This window comes from Pagrus major, chromosome 1, assembly GCF_040436345.1.
Source record: "Pagrus major chromosome 1, Pma_NU_1.0".
NCBI lineage: Eukaryota > Metazoa > Chordata > Actinopteri > Spariformes > Sparidae > Pagrus > Pagrus major.
Genome location: NC_133215.1, coordinates 35,283,604 through 35,294,603, shown reverse-complemented (window position 1 = coordinate 35,294,603; position 11,000 = coordinate 35,283,604). Strand labels below are relative to the sequence as shown.

General features: G+C 39.9%; 1 protein-coding gene across 1 annotated transcript; it reads right to left on the bottom strand.

The window, feature by feature from the left end:
- Positions 1-808: 808 nt before the first annotated feature.
- LOC141002979 (uncharacterized) lies at positions 809-9,564 on the bottom strand. Its single transcript, XM_073474394.1, has 7 exons — positions 9,352-9,564; positions 8,535-8,598; positions 8,204-8,329; positions 4,991-5,129; positions 4,737-4,901; positions 1,288-1,372; positions 809-1,192 (listed from the first exon to the last, which is right to left on the bottom strand). Exons 1-7 carry the CDS (start codon positions 9,562-9,564, stop codon positions 983-985), a joined length of 1,002 nt encoding a protein of 333 aa, XP_073330495.1. The 3' UTR covers positions 809-982.
- Between the last annotated feature and the right edge of the window lie 1,436 nt (positions 9,565-11,000).

Sequence of the window (11,000 nt, the reverse complement as noted above, 5' to 3'; positions counted from 1 at the left end):
CCTGATATGAACTCTTATCATTGTTAATGATAACGCGGCCGATGATGGTGGTGTTGTCCACATACTTCACAACAGAGATCTCTTGATGTCTGGGAGTGCAGTCATGGGTGTACATTAAAGTTGACTTGACTTGAAATGACCAAAAACAAATAATTCATCCTGAACTACTTTTTTTCAGTGTCCTGTTTTTCCAGTTTAAAAACAAATGCACCATGTATGCACCAGACTGACTATCTCAATAACGGTTATATCACTCTTATAGGCTACGTAGCCCTGATCAGAGTCATCAGAGTCACACTGCTGACACAAATGAACTGTTAACTTTGGAGTACAAGCCTCATGTGTCCACTTGTTGGATCAGTTGGTGCATTGCATATGTATATTGGGGCAAACCTCAGATCTCAGTGACATGTCAAGAGCAAAATGACTTCAGAGCAGTAAATGGCACATGGAACTGTTTGTAAAGCACCCAGTGGAGTAAAATTGGATCATTGCAACAAAAACAAAATGTAGCAATTAGCAAATATAGCACAGGATACGAAATCTATAAAAACATGTGCTTCTTATTACATACTCATGTTAGATAAATGCAGCTTCTTATGAGATTGTCTCCTGATGAATAAATATAGAGCAGTGCAATTAATAGAAATATTATTGAAATCACAATAAGGCCAAATAAAATGCAATATCTAATATTTGATAAGGGTAAAATGTGTGCCATACCATGTAATGTAACAACATACCATTATAAAAGAAGCATTGCGGTGCTACAGAGAGGCCCCAGCCTTCAAATCAAATCCTCCAGAAGTAAGGGAGAAAAATGCTTTTTTAATAGTTTCTTCAGTGGAAATTAAATAAAAAAAATTAGCATTCCCACTAAAATAGTGGCTTATATCACCATTGCAATATCTGTCAAAATAATGGCAGTATGAAGTTTTTGCATATTGTTCAGTCCTAAATAAAAATGGAAGCCCTCACTTGTTTACAGGTGAAGTTTAGTGATAGCAGTGAGGACAGGCTCTGACTGTGGTTTCCTATTAGTCCACAGCAGGGCCAGGCCCGCCTCCCGAAAGTCCTGATGGGAGCAGTAGATAAGAGGGTTAAGACCACAGTCTAGGTATGACATCACTGATGACAGCGTCCTTAACCAATCAGGTGCCGGTGACAGGTCCAGCCTGCCCAGCAGGATCAGCTGATTGGTCGATGGAGAGTAAAAAAACAAAGACAGTCTGTAAGTGGACAGGTGTGTCTTCACTCTCATGTGTGCATTTAGTGAGTGAGTCTCACCTCAGACACAACAAAGGGTGTGTAGCAGAGCACGTAGGAGGCCACCAGCAGGGGAGTGACCGCAGACAGATCTGCTTCATCATCACTGAGACAGACGGGGAGAGAGAAGGAAGTAACACTGGCTTTATTTATAGCACACAGAATTCCTTTGTATAACCTGTACACTCAGCCTGCTTATTTTTTCTGCTATTATTGTGTTTTATGTCTACATGTAGGGTATAGCCCCAGTCAAACTGCCTTTTCAAGGTGGGAATATTGTGCTGATATTCTGCCTTGCCGTCCGTGTGAAAGTTACAGAGGTGGAATGGGGGGACGTTCAACTTTAAACGAATAGTTCACTCTAGAACGAAATTCAGTCATTATCGACTCACCCTCATGCTGATGAGAAGTCCGGTGTAGTTTCTTATTCCTCAAAGTGCAGCTGGAGACCCGCGGGGGTACCCTCCTGCAGCAAAAATCCATATAACGGGCGTCAATGTGCCCGAGACGAAAAGGTCCATAAAACTACACAAAAACTTTGTAATATTCCTCCATACTGCTCGTCCGCTGCAATCCAAGTGTCCTGAAGTGGCGACATCCAGAGTTTACTCGAAACAACGCCATTTAGTACATTTTTACAGCCTAAACAGTCACTATACTATATTTGCCTGGAGGCACGCTCCCGCGTGCACACGAGTCTCCCCCTCACAGCCTTTTGCACTACGGAAGCTGCGCCAGACAAGACCAACAGAACTCACGATAGATACACACCAGTATTTACATCCAGCTGTGAGTTTCAAAGTTTCAAATCACTAGTGCAGGCAGATCCCTCTTGTGTTTGTGTGTCGCTCGGTCGCTCACAGCTGGATGTAAATACTGGTGTGTATCTATCAGGAGTTCTCGTTGATCTTGTCTGGCGCGGCTTCCGTAGTGCAAGTGGCTGTGAGGAAGACTCGCGTGCACACGGGAGCGTGCCTCCAGGCAAATATAGTATAGTGACTGTTTAGGCTATAAAAATGTAGTAAATGGCGTTGTTTCGAGTAAACTCTGGATGTCGCCACTTCAAGACACTTGGATTGCAGCAGACGAGCAGTATGGAGGAATATTACAAAGTTTTTGTGTAGTTTTATGGACCTTTTCGTCTCGGGCACATTGATGCCCGTTATATGGATTTTTGCTGCAGGGCGGTACCCCCGCAGGTCTCCAGCTGCACTTTGAGGAATAAGAAACTACACCGGACTTCTCATCAGCATGAGGGTGAGTTGATAATGACTGAATTTCGTTCTAGAGTGAACTATTCCTTTAACTCACCATGTCTTTGTCGCCTTCCACTATTGTGTTGTTTCAGTTACTGTCTGTGACATCTTAAATAGAAAAAAATCACCAAATATAATGAAGGAAAGTCACCGTGACGGTCAGCCCTCCTGACCGAGTCTTTGGTGAACTACCCCCCCGAAACATTATCCTTCTCCCGGGATGAGAGCCAGGCGGGGTCTGCTATTTACTGCTGGTGATTATGTGATGTCATTTAGAGCAAAAAACTCCATCAAACAGTTGGCGGATACGTTGTTAGATACAGGGGGAAACGTTTTTTAAAAAAACATACAGATCTCAGTCTTATGATGTGTACCATCACACCTCTTTTGGTTCCGCAACGCTGGCATGCTGTATGAAATGGCACACTACAGCGGCTTTATGCCGCCGCTGCTTGGTTCAGTGTGAACAAACAAAGGCGGTGTAGAGGCGAGCCTTCGTTGCGGCGCTATTGTGGAAATTTCTGTGTGAAAAGGCTGATGTTTACACATTATTGCCCCTGTCAGGGCAGCTAATCTTTCCCTGGGTTTGATCGTTGTTGGAATTGTCTGCTCTTCTCTTTTTTCATTTGTGAAGCACTTTTAGCTGCTTTGTATGAAGGTTGTAAATAAATAAAGTTTATTATTTATTATTACTAGTTAGCTTGGAAACAAAATGAATGAATTACATATTTGGTGACTCTGATTCTTTGAACTGAACTGAATAAAATTATTTGAATCAGTAAAGTGATTTATACTGTCCACAAGATACTTATTGAACAGGTGCAAACTTATAAGTATCTTGGGACAATCACTGATTCTGCTTTAAATTTTAAAGAGAACTGCAAAGCTGTGAGCAGGAAGGGACACCAGCGACTGTTCTGTCTGAGGAAGTTGTCCCGGTTCCACATTGATAGGACCATGATGAAACTCTTTTACCATGCTTTTATTGAGTCGGTTTTAGCTTTTTCACTTGTGTCATGGTTCAGAAACCTGCCTTTAAGAGAAAGGAACTCACTCAACCAGATCATTAAATGGTCTGGTCGGCTGATTGGAGAGACACAGCTGAGCTTGGAGTTGCTGTACACCAATCAGTTGCGGCGACTAGCCAGCTCCATCCCCAATGACGTCTCCCATCCACTTGCGTGTGAATTCCAGCTCCTGCCATCTGGACGAAGATTCACAGTCCCAAGATCCAGGACCACACGCTACAGGAACAGCTTTGTCCCTGCTGCTGTTTCCCTCTTGAGTCTCAGTCCTAATGCACCTTGAGGTTTATTTTATTTATTTATTTATTCCGACCAATTTATTTGGTATGGTTTTTAAAATATATTTACTGTCCCTTGTATTACATTGTATTTTATCTTATGTTCTTTTAGTGAACGGCTCTACTCATGTCTTGTCTGTCCCGTACTGTGTTGACTTGTCCTGTCATCAATGTTTGTGAGATGCCCTCTCTCTCTCCTGAGACTGCACAACAAATCTACCTATGGGTACTAATAAAAGTGAACTGAACTGAACTGAACATCTATGGATCACACACCTACTTTGAAGGAAATAGTATACGCAGAGTAGTATTTAAGTATAAAGTATTTAAACTTAGTATATACGTTTTTCCTACTCTGTTTCTACTCATTTGTGTCTTGTATTTTAAACACAAAGAATACATTGTGTGTCTCATTTGTATACATATATCCACTTGGGATTGTTTTAATGGAGCTATAGGCAAACAGTTTTCCCCTACCTTTAGTCTGTGCTTAGCTATGATGAAACATGTCATTGAGTTATCTATGTATGTGCTGGTAACAAGAAGATGATGAATCGTGACCTTGAACTTGAATCGGCATAAGGCAGCAAACTAGACCATTTCCAGAAATGCTTGAATGTACCTTTAAAGTTCATGATAATATTTCAAAAATGCCAATTACAGTTAGAGGTTTAACTCACCCCTGATTTTCTTCCCATAAAGCAGCACTGATAACACAGTTCAATACTAAATCAATAGCAACTAAAGGAAAACTGAACTAACTCTGAGCTGGGCTCATGGCTTATCATGAGTCCATTTTAGATCAACTGGCATAAAACATCAATCACTGTATTTTTAACTGACTACACTGTATCTGATCAGTTTCCACTGTGTATTCTGTCACTTGAGTTAACCTCTCTCGGATGGTTTACCTGGTGCAGCTCAAATGACAGCTGAAGGCACTCAGCAGAGAGCAGAGGAGGATGAGGAGGAAGGGGAGGAAGATACAGATGGAGAAAGCACAGAGGATATAAACCAACATGTCTGAGTAGCTGCTCTCCCAGAAGACAGCACAAAGCATCTCAGCAGGGTCATACCTGACGTAGAGAGAAGACATGATGGAGATGAACAGAGCAGAAACAACTAAACTAAACTAAACTATACTAAACTAAACTAAACTACATACTTGATCCAGTCGTAGACAACAGGGACACTCCCGAACACCACCCCTGTCACCCAAGAGGCCAAGCACACTGTCACAATGACAACGAAGCAAGCACCTTCTGTGGAGACCACACCGATCAGCCGTTGCACACAGAGGGTCGCTGTGAAGGAAAAAAGAAACCCTCAAACTGACTGCATTCAAGGAATTAGTTTGGTTCCACAAGAGTTGTGTGTTTTATGGGCTCTGTGAGGGGCAACTAGTATTTTTTTATTCTGTATTGTTCCATTCATATCTTCAAATTTCTGGGTGAAAAGTGAACTAGCTTCCATTTTTCAGAAGAAGATCTGAGACTGTGTTCTCACAAGTTTGATCAAATCTGGCTGTGTCCAAAATCACTCACTACCCACCACATAGTGGACTATATAGTGAGAGTTAGACTAAATAGTTGACTCACAGTATCCCACAATGCATCGTTAAAAGGAGTATACAACCAACGGTCACTAACCAAGCATTATATATACCATCATGCATTGCGCTGGGGAGGAAAAAATGAGCAAAGCAGTGTCCAGTGTTTTTTTCGTTAGACAGATGAGCTCACTACTTAGTCCTCTATAGAAAACTCCTGGTGTAGTGAATAGGGAGTAGTGAATGAGTGGGTGATTTCAACCTCTGTGTTAGTGAGCACTTCTCCTTTGTCAAGATAATCCGTCCACCTGACAGGTGTGGCTTATAAAGATGCTGATAAAACAGCATGATTAGAGCACAGGTGGGCTTTGGACTGGTCACAATAAAAGACCACTCCAACACGTGCAGGTTTATCACACAACACAATGTCACAGAAGTCACAGGTTTTAAGGGGGTTAGTTACCAAGCTGACTGCACTCTGGTTGACTGCTGTCAACCAGAGTGTTTACCCATGACTTGAATGTTCATTTCACAACCATATACTGTTGTTGGTGGCCTGTGGATTGTTGCTTGTGGCTGTGAAGTTGCTGGATATTGGCAGGAAGTGGAGCATGCTGTTGCACATGTCGATCCAGAGCATCCCAGACATGCAGGCCATGCAAGAACTATTTTCAGTGTCCACGGTGTTAACTGGCGATTTGTCCAGGGTGTACCTCGCCACTTGCATAATGTCAGCCGTATGATGCCAAATTCTAAGAAATGGCATTGGAGACAGCTCTGGAGGACACTCCTGTAGTCAGCATGCCAACTGTACACTCCTTCAAAACAGACATTTTTGGTGTTGTGGTGTGTGATACAACTACACATTTTAAAGTGGCCTATTATTGTGAGTCCAAGCACACCTGTGCACTAATCATGCTGTTTAATCAGCATCTTGATATGCCATACCTGTCAGGTAGATGGATTATTGGTGCGTTTCATTGCACTCAGATTTGGAAAAAAAAGCAATGGAACGGTCATCCAAGTCGGAAACTGTGTAGCCCGAGTTCACTGACATTAACACAGATGACATCACTTTCTACCTCCTCATCTCTTTTTACTTTATATAGTATTTGTAGTTGTCATTTTCACTTTCGTTCAGTTGATCTGTGCTCAACAGAAGTATTTGAGAGTACCTTGACTGTTAAATCAGCTGCTGCGAGCGTCCATGTTTTTCCGAGCAGATGTACTGGGACGCTTTCAGATTGGAAGGCGTGAATACAAACTCAGTAATTCCGACTTCCGACTTGCAATGGGACGCACCATATCATGACAAAGGAGACGAGATATGTTAATATTTTCTTTAATATCTTCTTTTGAACATTAAATCCTAAGTCCTATTTTTTCATTTTATCTGAGCTACTACTTTACCTGGGGTAAAAGCACCTGTGGCGGGAATCACTGCCCTACACTGTCACTTAGAATGTACATTTGTTAAATAGCCACAAATACTCAGTAGTTAGAGAATTAGTGACTCTTAGTCTCAACCCAGTTGTGTTCAGTGGGAAAAGGAATTTCAGCATGTCTAATAGTGAGCTGCAAAGAAGCAACTCATTGTGGATTTTAAATTTTAAATAAACAAATTTCAAATAACCCAGTTCTAATTTATAATAACACAAGTTACAATTTTCACAAACTACGGTGTAGCCTATCTTTAATCTACACAGATGTGATCATATACGCCCGATTCAATATGGTGACTAATGATCTACATCTGTTAACTAACTGAAACAAAGAATTAAAGAAAAAGTTGGATCAATAAATCTGACAGTATGTCTAAAGTCAGAGTGAATGTGAGCCTTAAAGATGTTGTAAGTGATATAGTTTTATTAAAATAAGGGTTAGATAGCTCTGTATTCCAACAGTAATCACTGTTAGAGAGTGTTTGGTCATGTCTCTCCTCCCCCACTCATGCAGTAGGAGAAAATACATTTTCTGGTATCCCTGCCCACTTTATCCAATCAGGACATAGAACTCCATAACATCTTCTATGCTGTTGTGAGCTGGGGCAGCAGGCTGAGGGTAGCGGATGCCTAAAGACTGAACAGACTGATCCGCAAGGCCAGTGACGTTGTGGGGGTGGAGCTGGACTCTCTGACGGTGGTGTCAGAGAGGAGGATGCTGTCCAAGTTACATGTCATCTTGGACAATGGCTCCCATCCACTCCATGACATGGTGTTTCAGCCACAGGAGTACATTCAGCACTAGACTGATCACACCAAGATGCACCACAGAGCGCTCTGAGTGTCAGACACTCTGAGTCAATAGCAGGACTCTGGAAGCTTTGTTTCTCTCTAATGTGCAATAATTAAGACAAACAATGTGCAATAACCCATATATTTACAACTAGCATTATTTATTACACTGTATATATGGATATATTCAAGTAGTATGTACATTTCTTGTATTTTTGCTCTGTTTTTGTTGTTCTTGCTTATATATAGTTTTTATTATTAATATTATTATTATTATTATCATTATTATTATTATTATTATTATTATTATTATTTTCTGCATATTTCTGAACTTTGTATGGGAGCAGCTGTAATGCAAGCAATTTCCCCTTGTGGATCAATAAAGTATTTCTGATTCTGATTCTGATAAAGAGGAGGTCCTGTTAGAGAGCAGGATCCTCCTGTTTGCTGCTATGTCTGGTGATGTAGAGAGCAGGGCTGCAAAACGGACAGGAAGTTAGCTAAAACGCAGATTTAATGTAGGACTATTACTGTTGCTTCCACTGTATGGAGAACATAATGAAGTGGTCTCTATGTGTATTGAGTTGTGCGGTACCAATGCTCCCTATAGAGGAGGAGATGAAGGCGAACTTCAGCAGGCTGACGACCTCACACCATGGTGACCTCTGACCTCCTGTCAGCATGGCCAAAAGGGAGCCGGAGATGATGAGGAGGGAGCAGCCTTCATGACAAAGTAGATCATTATGAGAAATTGTGAGTTCCTGCACTGAGATGACATGTCACACACTGTGAACAATGTGTTGCATTACTAGAATCAAATGAAATGATGAGGTTGGGATAAGAGATAGTGGGATACACCAAGAGAGTAAACCACAACATATAATCATATAACATATAATCCTGTAATGCATGGTTGTGAGTTGTACCGAAATCTGACAAGGTGAGACTGATGAAAGGAAACCAGTAACGACAGCAGAACTGACCCCTGCACTGAAAATAAAGGACAGAGGAAGAGAGGTGAACATACTATATGTTGAGATGTGGACAGTATAAATCACTGCACAGACTCAGCTGCTCTGATATTTAGTGGGAATTTTGTTCCACAGTGTTGGAGCAAGAACCATAAAACCATGATCCCCCTTTGTTTTGAGTCTGGACCGTGGTCTTGGAGCAGAATAAGGGGTGAGTAGTTCTGAAATGTAAAGTGGAGCAAGATCATTTAGGGCTTTAAAAGTAATCAGTAAATTTTGAATTGAATTCTGTAATGGATTGGTAACTAGTACATGTATGTATGTATATATATATATATATATATATATATATATATATATATATATATATATATATATATATATACACACATACACACACATATATATATATACATATATGTATGCATATATACATATATATATATATATATATATATATATATATATATATATATATATATATATATATAGGGAGAGAGAGAGAGAGAGAGAGAGAGAGAGAGAGAGAGAGAGAGAGAGAGAAAACACACAATATACAAAGTTAAGGTGAATTTGCCAGAGATAATAATTTTTTCAAATTGTCTATATTTATATTTATTTAAGTGAATTCTTTTGGCCACAATTATCGTCCAGCGAAAATATGATATTGTGATACCAATATACCGCTGCAACCTCAGCCCATTATAGTCTTCTGTACTCAGACACACCTAACATAAATAACATTTCACACCAATATAAGGAACAACCTCACCATGACTTTGACCAGCAGAACTAGACCATTTCCCACAACTCCCATGACCATCTCCAGGCCCAACACAGCCACCAGCAGCCACTTCTCTCTCTCTGGCCATGGTGGTTCAGTGAACACAGTCCCATTAAACCACTCGCTCACTGCAAGATGAGGAATACAGAGCGAAGCACAGTTTATTAAAGTAAACACCTCCCCAGGGTTGGGGGAACTCATGTCCACCAGACTGAGCTGGTATTGTATGAAGGTAGATTTGTGTCTTTATTATTCAATCAAAAAAAAGGTTGCTTCAATCAAAAAATATATTTTCAATCAAAAAAACCCGTTTCAATCAAAGAAAAAAAGTGTTTGAATGCACAAATATATTTGAGACTCAAAAAAATGCATTTGAACACTATTTTTTTTGCTTGAAAATGTTTTTTTTTGATAGAAGTGAAGGTTTTTTTGTTTGAAGCAATTTTTTTGATTGAAGTATTGTTGTTTTGTGTTTGGGCCATATTATGGGTAGGACATTTGTGTCTTTATAATTCAATCAAAAAAGAAGTTGCTTCAAACAAACAAAAAATATTTTCAATCAAAAAATCACTTCAATCAAAAAATAAACCTTTTCAATCATAGAAAAAATGTTTTTGAATGCAAAAAAATATTTGAGACTCAAAAAATTGCACTTGAACACTTTTTTTTTGATTGAAAATGTTTTCTTTGATTGAAGTAATCTTTTTTGTGTTTGGACCATGTTATGGGTAGGACATTTGTGTCTTAATTATTCAATCCCAAAAAAGTTGCTTCAATCAAAAAAAAATTATTTTCAATCAAAGAAAAAACTGTTTAAATGCAAAAAAAAAAAAATCATTTGAAGTGTTTTTTTTTTAATTGAACTTTCTCTTTTTTTGAATGAAGTGAAAAAAGTTTTGAAGTCGTTTTTTTTTTTAATCATTTTGACACAAACGTACCGCAGTGGGCGGGTGCTTCCCCATTGGTCAGACATGTTTGAGTGACAAGTGTCTACACCAACGACGTCTTTCTGACAAGCAAGTCATGGTCGCCAGCAGCCAGGAAGCAGTGGTGGAGTTGTTGTATATATGTCGATGGCATGAATCTATAATAGATCCATGGTCTATGGTGGTTAGTAGATAAAACCATAGACATAGATACAGAGACGCCTCATTGAGCGGGTTGTTCCGCTGCTGCGATACGTCGACGTCGCCGACATATTGGAGGAGGCAGCTCTGCCCCGTGAACTAATACAAGTGAATGGAGTGAACTTTAGAAAGCTCCTTCTACAAAGTGCTATAAGTTAATGCCTCTCATTTACACATTCACACACGTACGAATATATTCAGGAAACAGACAGGAACCAAAAACAACGTCTGTAACGTCCTCGGATGATTATAAACGTGAACTACTCCTCATATGTTCAGTAAACAGGTGGCACCAAACCACCGGATGTATTTTTATAATGTTTTTATGAGTGTTTACAGCTGCCAACGTATGTAACGCTGCTACTGTGATGATACATGACGGTTAAATATTGAATCTGTGTCTATAATAACCAGATCCTGACACGTAAATGTGATGTCTGTCTACCATACTGTCAACTTAAATATGGACTACTGACTGCATAATATATTAATCAGAATCAGAAATACTTC

Excerpts from the sequence above, each read along its gene's own strand:
- LOC141002979 (XM_073474394.1), bottom strand. The coding sequence starts at position 9,564 with ATGAGTTCCCCCAACCCTGGGGAGGTGTTTACTTTAATAAACTGTGCT. Across the intron at positions 1,373-4,736 it reads TGTCATTTGAGCTGCACCAG|TGATGATGAAGCAGATCTGT; the intron begins GTAAACCATCCG and ends CGTCTGTCTCAG. Across the intron at positions 1,193-1,287 it reads CACCCTTTGTTGTGTCTGAG|CTGATCCTGCTGGGCAGGCT; the intron begins GTGAGACTCACT and ends TCGACCAATCAG.